Consider the following 21813-nt stretch of genomic DNA (forward strand, 5'->3'; position numbering starts at 1 on the left):
CATTTGACCATGCAAGGGATCTGTTCTAAACCTCAGTTCAGCCAACACAAAAGGGTAAAAAAGCAGCTGGATCTTCATATGCTGGATCCAGCTGCCACAGGGCTTCTGTGCTATTAACTCCCCATGGGTTATGGGTTCAGGGGCACATTTAGAGCAAGGTGCTGCAATTATATATGTTGTTGGGTTATACATAAGTAACTTTATGTTCAAGTAACCATATGGAGCCAAACCAGCTCTGCCTGCCTCCAGATCAGTGAAAGACACATTGGTTCTTCCAGTAGCACCCAGTGGATGTTGAGGCAAAACCTCAAATTCAAATAACATAAGCAAGACTGAAAACTGACTAAATGGTTCCACATCTGTAACTTCAAACATCTATTCCTTATATCTTAAACTTGCTTACAAAAGCACATACTATTTTTCTCCACCCAAACAATCAACTTCAGTGTCTGGGTGCTAAAAATGTCTGATGTGCATATGAAGTATACCATGCTGAAAGGGGTACCGTAACAATGCAGTCTTATAAAAAGGCTGAAAGAGTGGAGAGTTAGACAAAAGACGACGCAAAATAAAATTTATTAGTGTCTGGGGGGCCCTTAGAAAGAATAGATGATTTTTAATTAAGGTTGCTTTAAAATATCAACTCAGTAATGAGTAAGCTGAAAGACCAGCAGACATTGATATGCTCAACAGGCAGATACACAGCAGGATCCAACATCAACAGAGGATGTGAATAATTCTGCAGAAATTAGGAAGGATTGGCGAAATAGGGAAACAAATAAAAGGGAAAATAAAGAACCCCCAAAAGAAAGAAAAATCTTTGTTCTTAGTTACAACAATGTCCTTTTAAGTGAAATGAGTTGAACATTAATATTTGGCTTGCTGTGATTCCTAATGAATCTTTTAACTCTTGCCTAGTGAAGCAGATAAAGTATAGTGGAATTTTGCACTACCCCTTACCAAAATAAAACTGATTTAGTGTAGCTCAGTAGCTCTGGTGTGCAGGGCAACACATAGAGTCTTTGGCCAGAGACAGTTACCAGGACAGAAAGAGATCAAATCAAGCATAAAAGCAAGGAAACAAAAAGGATCCATAGATGGCAAGATCTTTATTTTAGAAAGGCCGAAGGGAAAGTGCACAGTCCTGACATGTACAGCATTCCTTGCAAGGAGGAGCTATAAATGATGAAAAAGTTCACCCATTCTTAAAAAAGACTAAGGGAGAACAACACAGTCAGTTTCCTGGAGGCTTTCTTTGCAGTAAGAATATGTATATCAAATGCACTTGAAACTAAACAAAATGAAAAATAGCTAGTCTGAGAAAAATCATAAGATGGAATGGGTTGCCCAAGGAAGTTGTGAATGCTCCATCCCTGGCGGTGTTCAAGGCCAGGTTGGACAGAGCCTTGGGTGACATGGTTTAGTGTGAGGTGTCCCTGTCCATGGCAGTGGGGCTGGAACTAGATGATCTTAAGGTCCTTTCCAACCCTAACTGTTCTATGATTCTATGATAGGACATAAGCATTAAGACCAAATCAACCAAAGCAGAAACAACATGGGAGCGTATTAGGGAAATTTTTACAACAATGACCAGCTTTAAGATGGTGTAAGTGCATGCAAGCATGCCTTTAGAGATCCTACTACAAACCAAGAGTTAGCCAATGAGAGGGAATCTATACGAAGCAATAAAGGCACTTGCACCTCCAGCATAGTGTGGTGCACGAACATTAATGATGAAGTAAGTAGGAACCAGAGGCTTCCCAGCTAGTACTCCTAGTAGAGGAGAAAGACCTGGGAATGTTAGTGCATCTCAAGAGAATAATGAGCCTGCAAAATGATGCGTTTCTGAAAAAAAGGCAAACAAACTAGTGAGCCTGTCATAGCCATATCTAACTCAAATAGGAAGGCACTGATGTTCCTGTCTAATGCACAAGTGGGAATTCACTGGAAATATCACACCTTTACAGCCAGCCACTTTAAAGAAAAGTGAATGTAAGGCAGAGCAGCTGTAGAAAAGGAGGGGAGGAGAGAAGGCTTCTTTCACTTAGTAAAAGGTTGAAAAATATGATTGCTGTCTACAAATAGATGTTAGGCAAATACCAGCAGCACTGTTCAAATATAGGACAGCATTGCCTCTGACCAAATGTGCACAAAACTACTAACCAGAGAGGTTCAGCAACAACTTTCTAATCTAGGAAAAGATTTTGCAATCAGTTTAAAAACTGGAGTAAGATGTGGCATCTGAAACAACGCGGGATTGGCCCTGGTAATCTAAGAGGCTCCTTTCAGTTACCCATTCTATACAAATACTCTACAGCAATGGAGTGAATTCTTAGGGGAAGTTGTGACACTAATTGCTGATCTTGGTAACCTTTTTTTTTTTTCCTCCTGAGAATTATTTGGGTCTGCTGTATGCTTTCTTTTTCTTTTTTTCATTTTTGTTTTTGAGACAAGCTGGTATTTAAATGAGGTGAGAATGTTGTCAGCATTATTCTCAATCATTTTCAAAAACATTGGTGGGCTTCGATTCAATTATTCTGTCCTAAGCTGTTCACAGTGATGGCTTGAATTGCTGACTTTTTTCAAGTTGCAGCTAACTCAGAATGTACTTTGAGCATATGCATTTTAAACCACAAGAATCGTTCTGTTGTTTAATAGTGGTTCATCACAACCTCCTTTTTGCCTCTTTCTCACATAGTACCACTTCCTCCTGACAATTAACTGTTTGTTGTATGGTCTCCTCTGCCAGATATCCCACTGCCTGCATTCCATGTCTCTGGTCCCCGTGACCCATGGCCTGGCTGCTCTGTCCCGTTTGCCTTTGCTCATGTGACATTACTCCTATTGGAAGTGCTAGCTCTAACCCAAATATGTCTGATGGCTTCCAGATTTGCAAGCACCTTCTCTTCCTCTGTCATTTTCAGTAGGCAGGCTGTTCTTTACCTATTTTCATAAATGCTTACTGTCACACATAAAGAAAGCTGTCAGCCTAGTCTGTAGCATTCACTAATGCTGGTTTTGGAGAGCCCAAGATGTCTGCCTGCACTGTGGAAGGAACACCTCAAGCAGTTCTGGGAGTGCTTCTGGACATTATTTATGGCTTGTCGGCACTTAAGCAGGTGCCACCCCTGGCTGCCAGCAAGGGGGCATAGGCTGGAACACTGGTGGAACTTTCCAAGGAGCAGCTGGGGCCACTAGTCTCCACATGTAGGCAGAACTTGGGGTGCTCCAGGACTGCTGTCTGGCTGAGGATCTGCAAGCTCTGCACAGCACTGGGATAGCAGTGAGCAAGATACAGAGCTTGGAAGTGGAGCTGTGCTTCCCTGATAAGCAGGTGGCCTAAACAGAAAACCATACTGTCATGGTTGCAAATCAACATTGCTGATTGTAGCAGCTAATGATCTGGTTCACAATTCCTTGTGCCTCTCCAGGAGTTGGAGCTACTTGCAAGGGAAGTGGCTTTACGCAGGAACTCCCTCACAAAACAAGTACAGTGAGCAGACTGTGTGGATGAACTGGATTGGTGGTTGTGTCACTCCCTCTATTAAAATCTTGATTTATACTTGGTGTTTTTGTCACTGCCCAAGCCACATCGCTCTGCGTTTTTTCTTTTTAATTCGCTTCTGCCTTCCCTTGAAAGGACATGAAGCAATCATGCCTATGGCAAAGTGCAATGTCGACTCCTGGTCTTTCACACATGTCCTGAATGGTTTCTCCTCTGCTGTGTGACCACAGCTGTGCTGCTTTTTGCTTCCACAAGTTGTCTAACACCTCTGTTTAAAGGGCACTGCTAAAAAATCTTTCCCTTTTCTCCTTGCAGAGGTAAAGGGTCTAGGCAGTTTTGTCTTTACATCCTATTTGCCCATTAGCAAGCAGGAATCCTGGGAGCATCTCTTGATTTATGACAGCAGCAAAGGTGAAACCATACAAACTGCATCTATACCTGTTGTATTTAATGTGCCTGGGACCACTCTCTGGCGCTGATGCCAGCTGCCAGAGAGCGGAACGAAGCCCAGCAGTTAATATCTTCTGTTCTCCCAAACAAGATGACCATATGCAAGCTGCCCACAGGCTCTGGGAATGGTCTGTTCTAGCTCCTAAACTGTGTCTGGGAGTTGTTCTGGAGAGTAGTAGCTGGCCTGAGCCAAAGATGTGCCAAGGACCATTTCAACAGTTTGATGCTACAGGCAATTGCAGTCCAGAGCTCAGGTTCATTTTCTGGCATTATTCAACCTGCTACTTGCTAGAACCAATGAATACATCTATGCAGAGCCTATTTTTCCCTTTATGTACAAGATGCTGCAAGGCACAGGGGTCTCTATACCAAAATTCCCCTGGAATCTTTCAGGTGAATGGTGGGCTTGTCTAATCCATACCTGTGGCTGATTCTGTCCTTGCTGCTGCAGAACAATGGTGCTTTATTCTCTTCAGACTACTGCTGAGAGTTTCTCTAAGGGAGAGTGCTGTGTTTTGGTACAGTACACTTCCAAATATGGTGAATGCTGCGTACAACTAATTTTGCAAACATAAGTTACTTTTTTTTGTCTAGGATTGTATCTTCATTGCATTGAAATAATAGTAGGTGTCTTCTAGTTTGCCATCTCTCAGCCTAAGTATCATAGAGGCATATTATCCTTACGATTGCTGATATTCAACAGTTGGTAGCCTCTGAATAAAATCCTTATTGTCTTCTGAGTAAGGTTTTTATTCAGAGCTTGCGTAGCTTCACTGCCCTTTAAAGCACAGCACCAGCATGCTAAGGTTGAGAATAACTTCAATTATTCTCATGGCTTCAGTTCTGAAGCCATATGCCTGGATGACTCTGCCATGAGTTCAAAGCTCTTTCTCTCCTGTCCTAGTTCAGTGCTGGTCCCTTTAAAGAGACATTTTGGTGGCTGAATGAGCTTATGAGCTCTAATTCCTTTAGATTTTGATCCTAAAATCTTTTATGTGAAGGAGTGAGACCGAGGCTCTAGAAGAGGACCTATGTGGGACATTTATAAGCATGTTTCTCCTGAACACTCAATTCCTTTTGTCCTAGCAGCTAGATGTGGGCACTGGGACCTTGCTTTCTGACAATCTTATCTGTTCCTTCTGAATCCTTGCTTCATACAAAAACCCCTTGATATCCTGATGCTTACCCTGTTGAGTGTAAAATGCTTATCAAGTACTTTTAGTATCTGTTCTAGTACATGTGGCATTGTTTTTGTCTTTGGTATTACACTTCAGTCACTTTTCCACTAGTCTTCCATCAAATAACAAAGGCTCATGGGGATAAAGCTTTTTTTTACCTACCTGCAGCCAACTCTCGGTAGATAAACATTCCCAACAATGATCCCTGTGCTAAACTTTTTGCTTAGGCAAAGCAGGTCGGTTTTTTTCCTCTTCTCTTCCTTGTATTATGAGGACAAAATGCTCTTTTTAAGACATTTTGTTTCAACAGAGGGAGAAAACTAAACGCTTCGTTGCTTGCATTTGTTTTTTATCAGCTTGTATTCCCTGGTACATTTAGTGCACTGAAGAAGTTGTTCTTTCTCTCCCACACTGCACAGCAATAGCCCCCTCACCAGTACACTCTGGGTGGTAACATATCACAGTAGTCTTACGTGTACTTAACCAACTGGCCAGCACCAGTATCCTCTGCCACTACCAAGTTTCATCTCTAAGTCCCTTGTCTCAGAAGTCACCCAAGTCTGTCCTGCCACTCAAGATGCCTTCTTTCACCATCTTCTCTTGCTGTGTTTATCCCAGAAAGCATGTTTTCTTTTCCTTATTTATATAAAGACTCCCTAATTAAGCTTTAGTGTGGATGACCAGTGAAGTGTGTCTGCAGAAACACTGAATTTACTTTATGAGTCACCTCTTAAACAGGAATATGGTGTTTGGTCAAGAAGTTACTGGAACTAAGTGGAGAAGAGTAATTGTAATGGTTAGTGAAATTCTATTACTATACTATATAGTGCAATATACATTATATATTAATTATTATATATTATAATTATATATATTATATATAATTATAGTAAAATTCTCCTGTAAAATAGCTGCCAATAAAAATATGGCATTGCCACAAAGATGTGATGGCATTCACATACTTAACAGACAAGGGATTAAAAAAGTATCTTGCTGGATCTCTGTGTTCTGGAGGGCAGCTGAGACAAAGGAAATTTAAGAGCCAGAACAAAATGTTGTTGGAAAAACATCATGATTTCCAGGCTTCTGCCACTTACGGCTCACAATCTGAGTGCTTTCTCCAAGGTCATACAAAGAATCATCCAGGTCTCCTGGATCCTACTCTAGTGCTTTTACTTCCTTGCACCAGTAAAAATTAGGCCCTGATCTTGGAGGAAAAATAAACTGTCACTAATCAAAATTATGTCAATGTAGATGGTCAGAAAGAAGAAGAGATGGAGGGTATTTGTTTCTGATCTTACATTTAGCAACCACTGTATTTGTGGTTTGGCTGAGCAGGAAGTTCTGGGAGGAGCACACCCAAATGCTTGCTGGCTCCTACCTGAGTTCCTTACCTTTTGGTAATGCTTCATACTACAACAGGGCAGTTCTTACCTCTCAGTGGGAACTCTGTGACAGGACTACATTTCACATAAGGATGGGAATGAAAGTTCAAACACTGCCGGGTTGCCATGGAGTGTTGTACCACATGGCATTGTAGCTGCTGAGGGAAGGGGGCAGCTGAGTCCAATCAGAGAATGGAAGGCTTACTGGATGGGAATATGAATTGCATTCAGTATACAACTTTGACTGGGCCTGTGTTTGCTAGGTTGCTTCTGGAAAGAATTTAGGAGTATTTTAGGAGATTCAGGGGAAGACTTACAATGTAATTTTTCTTCCTGCCTTATAGATTGAGCTCTCTTGATGAGAGGAAGTGGGAGGTGCCTTGGGGAGGCACCTTGGGGAGGGAAGGGGTAAAAGATGGCATGAACTTATTACAGCTTATTCCTGAAAGGCACTGCAAACCACTTCTGATTACCCACAGCGTGTTTCCTTTCTTATGAAGAAGCGGTGCTGGCCAGCAGAGAGGGTGGCTGCAAAATTTCAAGACAGGTTCCCTGGGCTGTACTCAGGCAAGATGTGAAGCCGCTGAGTTACTATCAGGATTACTCTATTCTTAGCATCCCAGCATGTGTTCACCCCCCACATACCACTGTTTAAATATAGTCCCTACTGAAGGACAGATGCTGCCAAGTTGCAGCTGACCCTCTCCTCTCTTGCATTCTGTTCCTGAAAGCTAGGCTGAATTCTCCTGAGACGTGTCCAGTGGTCAGCATGTCTTTTTGTCTCCACAGGGCTGTACAAGGAAACTTGTGCTGCACTGTTAAAGCCTAATCCTAGCCCTGGCCTTTCTGGCCTCTCCTAGCACTGGCTTTCCCTTCAACACCTTTTCTTCTAACTTGTTGCCTTCACCCTTTTCTTTTTCCCCCATCAGTTGCTTCTGTCCTTTACCTCCTGTCTGATTCAATATGACCAGTGAGAGGAAGAGGGCAAAGAAATGAAAAAACTAGGCACATGGATGTGCATGTACTCTGGTGCCACAGACACACAAACCTCTCCTACACGAGCAATTTTGCCACAACAGAAGTCCTGCTGAGAAGGCAGCAAGATGGACAATCTTCTGCATAAATGCATTTCATTACTTTATATTTCCAGTCACATAAATCAGTAATGCATTGAAATTGGGATTCTCTAAACAGAGCTGAAATCTAAACAGGACATTCCTTCTGTGTGAGCGAGGTGTGCCAAGGGGAAGTGTGTCCACTGGGGCTCAGAGTGGAAAGCATAATAAGCAGTTAATTACAAGAGGCTCAGAGAATGTGTGGGGTTGCCCCTGTGAAAAGGAGAGATCGATCTTTGCAGTATGTGCTAGAAGGCTGGACAATACAATCCCCCAGGGCCAGGTCTGGGTCTAGTTTTGACCACTTGCTGGAGTCCCTCAGTGCTGCCTTTCACTTGCACAAGAGCACTCTCTAGGCATCTGCTACAGGAAGCAGAGAGGATTTGTCTTTGAAATGCTGCTTTTCCCATCCTTTCCTAGCTGCTGGGGGACACCTTCCAACCTGCGTGCTGCCTAAGCAGAAGCTCCCTTTTAGTGATGCTTCATGTGCCTCACTGGATGCCCAGGAGAGGGCATCTTTTGGACATGGGGAGCAAGTGGCAGAGCCTGAGGGCAGGCTGACCTTCAGGGTGGGCAGCTGCCCTGGCCTGGGGCCTCAAAGGCTCAGTGCTGCCCTCCCTGTGAGCGAGAAGTGCAGGCTATGGGTTGTTGTTAAAGGTCTCCACAGCTCCGTGCCGGCAGTCATGTAAAAACCGGCAGGCTTGTGCGGGTCTCTGTCCATAGGCTCTCTAGCCTCCAGCACACTGCACTCTGCTGCCGTGGTTCTGGATTAAATCCTGTCTTTCCTGTATGACTGCCTTCTTCCCTCTCTTCCTTCACAGTCCTCCTCTGCCTTTAACCCCTTTGCTTTCCTCCCTGGCAAACGCAGTGGGGTAGGGGTTCATAATTAAAATGAAGCTGTGGATAGTATGTCCCCTCTGCTCTGGGAAGCAGGTTCATAAACTTCCAGGGATGGGTTTATAAAACTGTGAGAGACTGCCACCCAGGAACATTTACAAGCTATTTTCAGACTCCTTAGGTCTCTTCCTGTGCTGATAGAGACCTGGTCCTGTTTTCCCAAAAAGGAATGGAGACAGGGAGAAGTCCCCTCCTGGGTTATAGAGCTAGCTTGCAGGCTTCTGCAACAGCACTGAAGTAACAGCAGTTGCTTTAGTGCATGGACCTTCTGCCACCACGGTAAAATCTGAGCACAGACCAAGCCAGAGCCAGCATCTTTACTAACCACAAAAGAAATGCACTGCTCACCTTGCATCCCACCAGCCTAGTGTGATCTAAAGGTGCCTGAAGCAGCTGCAGGCAGTATTGTGAGCACAGCCTTACCCCTCCCTGCCTGGGAATTCCAGACATTTGCCAGCAAAGCTGTGCAGTATTATAGGACCCCAGGACTGCAGGAAGCTTACCAGCTTTACTCTTGGTGGTCACAAACCTACATCCAGTCGGTTTCAGTAAGCATGGAGGACAATGGGGTGTGAAGAATGCTCTGAGCACCTGCTGACAGCCTTTAATCCTCAGTCCCCTCACTCCATAACTGGGAGAGATAGCCAGCAGGTGTGTTCCCATCCAGGGCTAAGCACCAAGCACTTGGCCATGGAGCAGCAGTTGGCTTTTTGGGGGATACCAGAAGGAGACTCTGCTTCTGATCTCTCTTTCATTTTCCTGACTCTGCATTAGCTGCTCTGTTGGTAGGCAGCACTGGAAAATGTGTCTGCTATCTCTTCTCAGTTAACAGCTGCACCTTGAGGGAGTATCAGGAAGCAGCATTTATACTGTAACAGAAAAAAAAAATGGTTCTTCAGCAGTTCATTACAGACCCACACATTCTCATTCCAGGCCTATATTAACAAGGAGGGAGATAAAAGACTAAAATGACAGAGGTTGATGGATCTGGCAGCTGGGATGAGCCAGCCCCTATTTTAAGCATGCTGGCAAAATTTCAGGTCAAGCTGGAGAGGCTACAGAGTGATAAAGTGCCAGTGAACACAAACAGCTTGGAGCACAGCCCTCCTCTTTCCATCTCCTTCTCCAACACCTCTCAGTCCTCCGACAGGCTACATGGGAGGAGTGCTGCTCTTGCCTGCTCAACACAAGCCAGCAGGGCTGAGCCCTGGGCATGTCCATACACCATGCATGCAGCAGGCCTGGACCCGGGCCCTGAGACCAGCCGGCCATGCCATGGGACCTCCACAGGGCTCTGGCTCTATCCCTGCTCTCCTCCTGCCCCTGCAAGAACAATGACAGGGCAGCAATACTCTCACATCCACTTCTCCATCCTGGGACTGCCATGGGAGTGCAGGCAAGGTAGCTTATGTGATTTTATAGCTGGGTCTGGTTGCTGGAGTAGAGGGCTACAAGATACGGGCTAAGGTACCCTGCTGTACATTAGCTCTCTGCAGGAGTCTGACACTGTTCACTGCACCATCTGTTAAACAGCTCTACACTGATTTGTCTCTCTCTGAACTGTAAGATCTGAAGAAATATTCTAGAAGCATCTACAAATCCAGCATATTGCTACCTTCAGCTTGATTTGCCCTGACCCAGTGTTTTTTCCTGGCTGTTCTTTTATGTGCAGAATGAACATATAAGACATAAAAGGACAGTTTGGCATTGTGGGTGCCAAGCTGTCCTACAAGGCTATCCCATTGCTTGCCTATATGAGAGAGGTCTGTAGTTTTGGACTGAGGGGGCATATGGTTTGCTTGCTTGCTTGTCCTAGCAGAAAGGCTAGGCTTGGTTGGAGCTTTCAGTAAGAAGTTTAACTGATGGATGATGGAACAAAAGGGAGAGGAAACACTTGGTGAAAGATGGCCATGAGAGGCCAGATCTAGAAATTAGCCTGGAACTAGAGATGCAGACTCCAGTGTCAGATATAGCAATGCATATTTTGCACAGCTCCTGTTAAGGCTAAAGATTTACTCCAAGTTTACACTGTGTAACAGGACACCATATAGCCTGATGCAGATGTCCAGAAATACACTGGCCAAATCCTTTAGAGCAGGAATGCTTCACAGCAGGAAGTGCTTTGTTGTCACCATCTCTTCCCAATGTCAGCTTCCCTGAGGATGGTTACCTGCAGGGGCTCTGCATGAGTATCAAGGATCATACCAAGGATGCACAGTAAGGGTATACAGAAGGATACACAGCCATATACAGGGATGGTCTGGAAGGAGTTCGTGTTCCGTCTCTGAAGCACAGGCTCCCTAAGCAACTTAGGAGGTAGGGAACGAGAGGAGAAGATCACATAGATGTTCTTGTCATTCACTGCAGTCTTTCATCTGCACTGAAGGTTATTAATTTGGTTGGTGATAGGTCAGGCCTATCCTGAGCAGACTGACTCTTGGAAATAACAGGAATACAGAGACTAAAAGGCACTGACAGGGTTTACCTGTGAGGACTGGTCCTTCACCCTGGCAGCACGGTAGTCTTAGGACTTATTTTATTCTGACAGGGACAGAGCAATAGAAGGGCCAACAGGAGACAAATAACTGAACTAAATAGCTACAGTACTTCCCTTCATCCCTATCTTCTCTCTTCTGCTTTTCCAGATCCGAAAGAGAAGCAAAGCATGCCGTGGAGGCCTGTGGGAAAATGATGTGCTAGTATCTATCAATGGGAAGTCATGTGCTGGCCTCTCCCATGCTACTGCCATGCAGATCATCGATTCCTCCAATGGCATGCTCAACATCCGCGTGAAAAGGTAACCTGCTCCCCAGGCACCAGTTCTGTGACAGTGCAGGTAGCAGGGCAGATTCACCCAGTACAGCAGCTATCCACACCTAGCAGAAAGAAGGCAGGCAGGAAGCCTTTGGTTTCTTTGTACTGCAGGGTGTACTAGGAGGACTTCCCCATGGCTAACACGTGGCTGTCCAGAAGTTTTACATGGTCTCAGTGGTGCTCACCAGAGTGCCTGGCCCTAGGGCTGAAATGACCCCAGACCTTGCTGACTGCCAGGCTGGAAGCAAATGTTTGCAGTGTGAGGGCTATGCTGCAAAGAATGAGCAATTTAGGCTCCAGGCAAGCAGATGCCACAGGGCAGATCATCTCAGCAATTAACAGAGACTCCAGTTCATTCTGGGTAAATAACTGTTCTGTAGAAGTGGATTTGACTACACATTGGATAATTGAGCCAAGACAAGATTGCCCAAGTATTTACTACAGCAAGCCACTGTAGTCCAATAGAGTGTGAACTGACTTCCACAAAGATAAGTGTGTAGCTGAGTCCCGTTTACAGAATGTGTTCCAAACAAAGAAAAAATATCTCTGGCAGTCTCTAGTCCAGCAAAATACTGAAGAATAGCCTCAGATTTAGGCACAAAGATGGTCCCAGTAGTGTCCCTGGTTCTTCCTGTGCTAAAATAATCCAGTGCTTCAGTGCATGCTGGATGAGGCTCAAGTTGTAAATGAATCATATAAAGACGAAGACGGCAAAGCTGTGTGAGGTCCCAACTAGTCCACACTACTGCTGAAGCAGAAATCACCCTCAGGAAATAAGGCCCTGGTGAAAGGGGCTGGGAAATGTGATTTTCTACAGCCCTGAAGAAATACATCACTGTGAGCCATATTGGTTGCTAGCATCTGTAAAGCGAGGCCAGAGGTGGGCAGTGCTCAAAGAAGGAAAGCCTGAGCATGTAGGAGCTTCCCCTTGGCTTTAGGGAAAACGCGAGTGCCCTCTGATGTGCTCACTCTGTACCCTGGCTGTGATTAAATGCAATGAGGGAGCCTTGTACAAGGTGTCCAGGTCCTGGTCCCTTGCCAAGGTCTTATCTCATCCCATTGAAGCCTGTCTGCATCCAACAGGTGCCTAGGCAAATTCTAATGGGCCAAAATCAGCACACTTTGAATTAGCAAAGTGACATAGGCAGGCTCCTCTCAGCCCTCTGGGAGCCAATATCAGATGGTTTGAAAATAACGTAATCAGTTGGCTTCATTGTGGGGTAGTGGAGAACCCATCAAATACTGCTCTATTCCCACTCCATATATGTGTTCCCAAACAAAACACCAAACAGTCCCATTCAGAAAGCAGAGGTAGTTGGATACTCTGGAGTATGCAAGGTTGTATGTGTATTTCTGTCAGTGCTGGATATGTTTGAAGAACAAGAGAGAAAGAGGAAGGAGAGAGATTGTCTCTTGACAGTGCAAAACAAGAGAAACTGGCTTACAAGCAGTCATCCAGTGGAGTATTTAAAGAAGAGGAAGGACTGCTCTGTTTTGCTTGGGGAGCTTTGAGTTTGCTCCTCAGTGAGAGTTCATAATAGCAAATTTTATTAAATAAATAAACTGTCAGAAATTATCCCACCCTTAGTTTTCACAAAGGTTTGGATTTGACATGAGTATTAATTTTTCAGTTTAGTATTGGGATCCAAGTCATAAATCCCAGAGCTTTACAGAGGCAATGCTCTCAGCCTGGCTTCCTGGTATGCATGCTCAGAAGACAAATACTGTGGGCTTCTTTGTAGCTCTAACAGGCCCTGGTGACTCTGGTGAGGGAAGAAGTTCCCTGCTCCATTTGTGTGGTCTGGAGTCAAACTGCCATTGGAACCCAGACTCACTCTTGAGGAAAGGGAGGACAGAACTAGCTCTTTTCCCATCAGCATAGGCAGCTCTCCCTCCCTCTGTCAGTCAGCAATGACTGCCACTACTCTAGCCATCTTTCCAGCTGACTTACAGGCTAGAAGCTGATATGTGTAAACCAGAGGCAAATGCCACCATGGACTGGGCTGGCTGGCATGACTGCAGTACAGTTGTCAAAACCCAGACACTGGTAGCTAGCTTGCAAAACAGTCTCACAGAATTTACCTTGGCCTTTTCCTCATGCCCCACCTGCCTACCACAGGATAGCAGAGTCCTACCCCCCCCAAAAAGCACATGGGCCTTTTCTCCTAAGTATTTGCTATTTACTTCCACATAGAGGTCAGGGCAAACAGCACCGACTTCTTTGGAATCCATTCTGAACTAAAGCCAGGGGTGCTGGGATCCTCAGAGCTGACACAGCTCCATGGTCCAGTCCCAGCTGCAGGAGCAGCTGAAGTGTAGTGTGATGGCTGAGGCACCATCCACCATGGTAAGTGGCAGGCTGTAGGGCTATGTCCCACGGTCCTGGGGACTGTTTGCTATGCAGGAATTCACCTCCCCAAGAGAAATGCCTGGGGAGCTAGTTAAGCTGGCTCACTAGATCTTTATGCTCTCATTCTGATTTTCAAGTGTTTAACACCTGGTTTTCAAAGAGTCATGAAGCAGAAAATCAGGACGAGAGCATGTAGCTGATGTCAGAGATGTGTCTGCCCTTGGTGTCTGCACTTGAGGCGTTGGTACCACCCGAAAGACATCTGAAACACTGGATCAATCCTTACTTCTCTCTTACATGTGAGGATTTCTATCCAGCTTAGCCTCACTAACCAGACATCGCTCACTGCTTTTCCTTCTCCCCACAGGATAGTTGGTGGGGACCAAACCGGCCCACGGCTCCTGCGCTCCCCTTCTCCAGGGCAGCGAGTTCTCTCCCCACCATCCCCACTCAGCTCCCCAGCACACATACTCAGCCCTGAACCAGCAGGAGCCCCAGCCACCGTGCAGCCCTCGCAACCACGGAGGTCACAGAGGCACCCAGAGAGCTTCACCTCCCCGCCAGACAGTGAGGCTTACTATGGGGAGACAGACAGCGATGCGGACAACGTAGCCCAGGAGAAGCACCGCCGGGCTCGCAAGAAGAGCCCACGCTCCCCACCCGACAGCACCGCCAGCAAGCTGGATGCACCTCAGGATGAGGTGTCCCTGTCCGAACAGAGTGGCTATGAGAGCATGCCGGAGCCTGCTCCTCTGCGGGGAGCTGAGGTGGCCAGCTCCAGCGGGGTGGCCAAGAGGGAGATTACCTGCTCGCCTGGCAGCCGCACAGACACTCCATTTTCAGAAAGTGAGGGACAGTTGCAGCCACCATCAACAGAAGGACGGGAGCCTTCTCCAGAGGCAATGCTCCTGCCCCATGCCACCAAGGCTATCCAAGCGGAACGCCATCTCATCCCCATGGTGGGGCCAGTGGAACATCCAGTTGATGAAGACCTAACCACCACATACATGGAGAAAGCCAAGCAGGCCAGTAAGTTCTCTGCACCCTGCCACTCACCCATGCCCTCTTCTTACACTGGATCTTCTTCCAGAAACCTCATTGCTGCAAATATCAAGTGGGTTAGCTTCTCTAGCTTGGGAAGAAGCAGACCCAAGTCAAACCTCCAGGGTCTGGGGCCTCCTATTACAGCTTTGACCCTGGTTTTTACCTCAACCAAGGTGTCCCAAGGAACAAGTGAGAGAAGGGGTCTGAGATCTGGGCATCACTTGTAAAAGCTGCAGCCACACTACCAGCTGTGCTCTAGCACCATCCCTGGAAGTATTCAAAAAACATGTAGACAAAGCCCATAATAGAATAATAGAATCATAGAATAGTTAGGGTTGGCAAGGACCTTAAGATCATCTAGTTCCATCCCCCCTGCCATGGGCAGGGACACCTCACACTAAACCATGCCACCCAAGGCTTCGTCCAACCTGGCCTTGAGCACTGACAGGGATGGAGCATTCACAGCTTCCCTGGGCAACCCATTCCAGTGCCTCACCACCCTAACAGGAAACAATTTCTTTCTTATATCCAGCCTAAACTTCCCCTGTTTAAGTTTTAACCTGTTACCCCTTATCCTGTCACTACAATCCCTAATGAATAGTCCCTCCCCAGCATCCCTATAGGCCCCCTTCAGATACTGAGAGGCTGCTATGAGGTCTCCATGCAGCCTTCTCTTCTCCAGGCTGAACAGCCCCAACTTTCTCAGCCTGTCTTCATACAGGAGGTGCTCCAGCTCCGTGATCATCCTTGTGGCCCTCCTCTGGACTTGTTCCAACAGTTCCATGTCCTTTTTATGTTGAGGACACCAGAACTGCACACAATACTCCAAGTGAGGTCTCACGAGAGCAGAGTAGAGGGGCAGGATCACCTCCTTCGACCTGCTGGTCACGTTCCTTTTGATGCAGCCCAGGATACGGTTGGCTTTCTGGGCTGCGAGCTCACACTGCTGGTTCATGTTCAGTTTCTCATCAACCAACACCCCCAGGTCCTTCTCCTCAGGGCTGCTCTGAATCTCTTCTCTGCCCAACCTGTAGCTGTGCCTGAGATTGCTCTGACCCAGGTGTAGGACCTTGCACTTGGCATGGTTAAACTTCATAAGGTTGGCATCAGCCCACCTCACCCGCCTGTCAAGGTCCCTCTGGATGGCATTCCTTCCCTCCAGCGTATCAACCGAACCACACAGCTTGGTGTCATCAGCAAACTAATGACATGGTTTAGTGGTGAACTTGAGAGTCCTGGGGTAACAGTTGGACTTGATGATCTTAAAGGTCTTTTCCAACCTATATAGTCCTATGATTCTATGATTCTAGTCAAGACCTTTCCAGGTGGAATAAAGTACCAAAAAATGTAGTGTACTACATGGGTGATGCACCTGAAGTGACCTTATATCTTTTCTGGTTTCTGCTATACATGGAGTATTTCAAACCCAAACATGAAGGCAGAACAAGATGCTACCTGATTTCATAGTTGTGATCTATCCAATAATATTAAAACCAGGGTAATCAAAACTTGTTTTCATATGAGTACTTCAGTGTGCAGTATGATTGACTAATTTACACTTCTCTGTGCCTAGAAATAAAGCAGGTTTTAAAACAGTGACTTAGTTAGGGGACAGAGTGGGGAATGGTGACACAGAAAAGTTACTAGACTGAATCAGAAATACAGCACACAAATTCTAACTTCTGATTCTCTGCTTCAGATGTTAGGTATTTTTGTCCAGGCCAGATAATATTGCAAGGCAATTGTTAAACCTTTCTTTTCTTTTCTCCTTGGGCTAAACATTCCTTTATCTATTCTGCCTAAGGGATCCTACAGAGGTAATCCAGACAGCTTCCTAGACAGTGCCTGTCAGGCAGGGCACTGTCTTACTGCTCTGCCCTTATGCTGACAGACTTGATTGGGTCCCTTATGTCTGGCCCCACTAGGCAGTACACTATCTTGGTGCCTTGTACTATTTCTTCCTAGTCTTTAGTGTTCACTTTCCTTAGAACAGCAAAGAAAGTAGCAATTTAAGCCTCTCCAAGGGTGAAGCTATTTTTTCCCCCTTAGAATAATGTACAAGCACGAGGTGAATGTTGAGAAAGGCATGTTCAGCTGCTCCCTGCCACCCGATAGTCCTAGCAGTGGATAAGTAATTGCTTCACATCAAGACTTATTTCCGTAGGCAGCGTCAGTACAGAAGGCTCCCAGGAAAGCCATGTATTTAATGCAGAGCATTTCTGATGGCAAAATAATATCCCATGGCAGAAGGTGATGCAACCCTAATGCCAGCTGGATGTAGGGTTCCCAGAAGCACTACAGACTGAGGTAATATTTTATTCTCCTATTACTCCTCCACTGCTTACCCCCCTTCTGGTTTGTTTGGCCATGAGTGTCCTTATGTAGGGGTTATTCTGTTGTGGATGGCAACTCACATGGCCAGCTTGGCCTTTTCTTGGGTTAAGAATCTTAGCAGTAAATATGAAGGCAAAACTCTACGTGCTGATCATGCTGGAGCACAGCAGCCATTAAAACAAAAGTCATGATCAACAGCCAGTAACTCTGTGGAGGAAGGAAGTAGCATGAAGGGTGTTCATTGTGTGGTGACCAGAGTTAAGGATCACCTACACCTGGAATAACCACAAGAGGATGTGGGACTGCTGAGCCGCACTGGCTCATGGGGAGGCTGCAGGCAAAGACACTGTCAGCATGGGAGGCACATGGTACAGCATCTCTGTCTGGAAGGATGTAGCCTTGGCAAGGATGTTTGGGCTTGAATTGGTTCAGCTCCTATAGCTGCTCCAGGCTCTCACAGAGCCAGCAGAATCTAAAGCTCTCTTTCTCTGCCTTTCCTTAGCAATACTCACAGCACAGTAGCCTACTTTGGGATACAGAGACTCATGGGTTTTGCTAAACAGGAGAGCAAGGTCACGCTCAAGTTTTTAAAATCTGAGTTAACTATGGTAGATGACTTGGATGATCAGTCATGGGAGCCTGCCACTCAGTATATATGCAGCAGACATTTAAGGACCATTCTGACTACCTAATCAGATGCCTGCTTTTTGGAGCACTACCTATCTATATATATTCCCAGTGCACCTGCTCAGCACACCCTCCTTGCCTGGCCACAGCCTTTTGCATTATGACTTCCACCATGGCATCGTAAGAATGTGAAAAGCTCCTTTTTGGTTTGGTGGGACTGTTACCCAGATGGTTCCTAACCTTTTGTTTCTGGAACGTATTCCTTTCTCATGCCAGCTCTGATCTCTTCTCCAGTTTTGGGGGTGTTTCTCTTGTCCTTTGTATTCATTCTTCCTACCTTTTCACTATCATTTAAGCTACAGAGACTTTAGTCCCTTTCCCACTTGTCCCTTCACCTCAGACAAACAGAACTGCACATACAGGATTCTAGATGAGGATCTAGAAACATCAGATTTCTAGAGGAATAATTGAAATCCCTGTACAAGAACAGAGACACGTAACAGTTGTTTTGCAGACCACTGAGAGTAGCAGCTGACATTCTTATTCTTTACAGCTCTATTGCCCTGCAAGGATCTCAGTAAGACTGCCATTGTTTGTCAGCTCTTGGGTTTTCTTAAACTTAAGATCTGTAGCTCTGCTTTTTATTTCCTATGTCTAGAGCTTTTGCAGGCCTTTGTCCTCACTGCATGCTTTCCAGAGCTCTCAGCCTTCCAGATCATAGGCAAGTTGATTCAGCCCCTTCGTTTTTTATGTGATTAGGAAATACGGCAGAGTGTATACTCTCCTTAGAGAGGCAACAGCCCTTGCAGTGAGGCTTGGGCCTCTCTCTGTCCAAATTCCCTGCCCTATTTGCACACTGGCTCATTTTTTCCACCCTGTGGGATAAGCGCATACATCTTCCCAGCCCACCACAGGACACATGATGTGAACATGCCTGCTCGAAAACCACTCAGAGCATTGCTGCTGCAGACTAGTGGGGCAGTGTGGGAAGCCACACACCACCCAAATGTGGGGAACTTGCCCTACAAGTAATGGGACTTCAGTCCTTATTGCTGCCCAGTGACTACTGTGTACCCTGGTGTTTTGCTTAGTGGGGCAAGAGAACAGCCATCAAAGAGGGACTCTTCACTGTACTTTAAATGAACTACAGCAGAGCATACAAACTTGTGAATAGCCAATATTTTGCCTAATCTGAAGAAATGAAAGTACAAATTTGTTTCCTTCCCACTAAACCAGTAACTTGCTGTCTTTAAATAGGTGATTAGTCTATGCAAAAACTGGGGATCTTTGGGGCCTCAATTCATCATCACTGTAAGGGCCAACCCACATCCCTTCCTGAGATGATTTCTGTGCTGCTTAGACAGTGCAGAAGGAAAGGAAGAGATAACAAGATGGATAGAAAATGCAAACAAAAGGTTAGCAAAAAGCAGGAGCTTGTGGCAAGGAGAATCAGACTATACACTGTCACAAGTAATTGCTAGTGAGGTTCTCTGGTTCTCTGTAGCTCCTGCAGTGTCTTCCTCTGCTCCCCCCACCTTCAGAGGCTTAGGGTCCATCTGTAGCCAGGGTTGCTTCTCATCAGCCATCTGTGCTCTCTAAGGTGCGCTATATTTTCACCCCCATCCTAAATCATCTCCCAGAATCAATGGGCTCAGCCTTTCTCACAACTGGAAATACCAATTGCTAGCACAAGGCAGACATACCAGGGTAGAAGTCTACTCCTAACTTGCTAATCATACTGTTGGAATTTGTGTCACTGCAAGAAGTGCTTCAAAATATCTCAATTTAAACTTATCCACTGGAGTATTTTTAGTTCCTAGCACTCAAGAGCCTCTCCATGTATGGTAGGGGAAGGGAGGGAAAAATGGGTGGGGAAATTTCCTCCTCTGCTTTATATGGACCTGGTTGCCTGTGAAGAGTCATCAAAGTTACCACATTCCATATCAGAAAAGGAAATCCTTCTTGTTTAAAGCGGATGTGCAGCAGCATCACTTGACGAGATAGGATGCTTATAAATAAGTGGCCTATTCATTGGAGGGTCACATAGAGATTACCTCTTCTAAGGGTGACTGCAGTCACATTTCTCTGCAGGGAGGGTGAGTGCAGCAAGCCATCTATCAGCCTATTACGACTAGCGTAGGCCACAGGAGCTGTTAACAAGATGAAGTACCTGAATGGCAACCTGAACCTGCTACCCCCATTTTCAACTTGGCTTTCCGGTTTGACAGTTGTGACTCTAATGATCAATTACGTGGTTGTTAGGCTACCTTACTGGTTTTGCCATTCACTGGATTCTAGAAGACCAAAAGTTTAGGGTTGTATCAGCTGTTTCCATCCTACCTGCTTTAAAGTAGAATAGACAAGCATTCTGCTCTGACCAGAAGATTAATTCCTGAACTATTTATCTTACAGGAAGTCTCTTCCTAGCAGTATGAAGCAATGCTGAATAACCCTTGGCCCTTACTAAGGGTGAGCAGCCAGCCACTAGGAAATCACGAACAATAGCTTCATGGTTGAATCATAGTCGGAGAGTCTGATCTCACTTCAGCATGCATTAAACTGGAAATTGTCTCCATTTACAAAATCAATTTACTTAACACAGATGTATGCAGTCCAGTTGTATGCCTTTGTTTAAGAATATCCCACTTAATAACTAGTATTCAGTTCTGAATTCTCTGCAGCTTGGAAGGTGTTTATTAAAGGAGACCACAGTGAGCTAAGCACTGTGCAACTAGAGCCCTTTTCCTCCAGTTTTATGCTTGAGTATGGCTTTTGAGCTTATGCCTTTGGTTTATAAAGTTCTTCTATTGAAAGCACAGAGGTGGTGTTTTCAGGATGATGTATTATCTCTTTGGGCAGAAGTCAGAGATTATAAAATAGTGTTGTCTGTCTTGGCTAGTGTGGATGAATTTTTCCTTTGTTCTTGAGCCATCTCAGAAACTGTCACAAGTAATTGGCCATAGTCTTGAGGTATTCTTACTGGATACTTCTGCATAATTTCCTTGGCCATCACTCTTGTTCAGCATTTTGATTTAGATGCTGTGGGTTGCGGCATTGGAACTAAGGCTGATAGAGCTTTGCTCTGCATCACCTTTGCACCTCACTCCTATCCTGCTGCCCCAGATCCTGACAGACACATGGTTTTAACTGAATATATGTTAGGTCAAGATAAATCTAGCTGCATATAGTATTCCCTGGGAGGGGAAAGAATTTTAGTATTTGAAGATATTTGGAGGAAAGCTGTATGTGATCTCTGAAATTAAAAGGTATATACTCTCATTTGTCCTAGTATTTCCACTATATAAGATACCATTTTGAGCATCTTTTCTAAACTGTCAGTTACTCAGACATTACTTCTCTGTACTATTGTCAGGGCAGGGACTCTGGCTCTGGGTCACAGTTCCTCAGACATGGTCAGAGATCATTTATCATCCTGCTGCTGATGAAACAGTGTCAGCAGTTCTCTTCCAAGCTCATGCTTCCATGGTCCTTGCACAGCCCCAGCTAGTGATTTTTCAGACACATTAAGTTAAAATAGCCTGTCCTTGCACATGCATTTCTGGAGCGACTTAGGATGTGTAAGGCTGATGGTGAACTAACAGTGTTTGCCAAAACAATGTAAGCTGAAATTTTACCAGTAATTCAGATGTCAAGGTGACTAGAGAAATAATCACACTGAAACAACTGTATATATAACACCGTAAACTGTCTTACTCTAAGGTAGTTTCTAGGTTCCAGGATTTTGAGAGCTGAGTTGAAAGAAATCATAATGCAAACAAGCAATGGAAATCCCTCTCCCTGTCCGATGTTTTTTCTATCAGTTTTCAAAGTGATATGGGACATGCTGACAAGGTTGGGACAAGCCTGCTCAGAGACAATACTGAAATGAGACAAAGTGATACTGATGGGGAAGGGAGAAGCATAAAAGGGTGAGGCAGAAAAGGACTTTGACAAAGGGTAATTAAACAACAGAGTCATTGCTCAAGCAAAAGTGAGAGAAAATTATAGCTAGGAAGGAGAAAACTGTCAACCTGACAAATAATCGTTCTTCAGTTTCACTTAAATCCATCATAGGAAGGGAGATCAGTTTGTTGTGAAATCTGTAAAGCTTCAC

General features: G+C 45.3%; 1 protein-coding gene across 1 annotated transcript in view; it reads left to right on the top strand.

Moving 5' to 3' along the window:
* SYNPO2L (synaptopodin 2 like) overlaps window positions 1–21813 on the top strand; it is a 36517-nt gene that overhangs the window by 5025 nt on the left and 9679 nt on the right. Inside the window, exons 3-4 of the mRNA XM_057423848.1 lie at window positions 11176–11327; window positions 14062–14723. Of these exons, the coding sequence (XP_057279831.1) occupies window positions 11176–11327; window positions 14062–14723 (814 nt within the window). The remainder of the gene's footprint in view (window positions 1–11175; window positions 11328–14061; window positions 14724–21813) is intronic.

Source organism: Pezoporus wallicus, unplaced genomic scaffold, assembly GCF_028554395.1.
Source record: "Pezoporus wallicus isolate ANWC-B61680 ecotype Strahan unplaced genomic scaffold, APGP_CSIRO_Pwel_v1 contig_1181, whole genome shotgun sequence".
Classification (NCBI taxonomy): Eukaryota; Metazoa; Chordata; class Aves; order Psittaciformes; family Psittacidae; genus Pezoporus; species Pezoporus wallicus.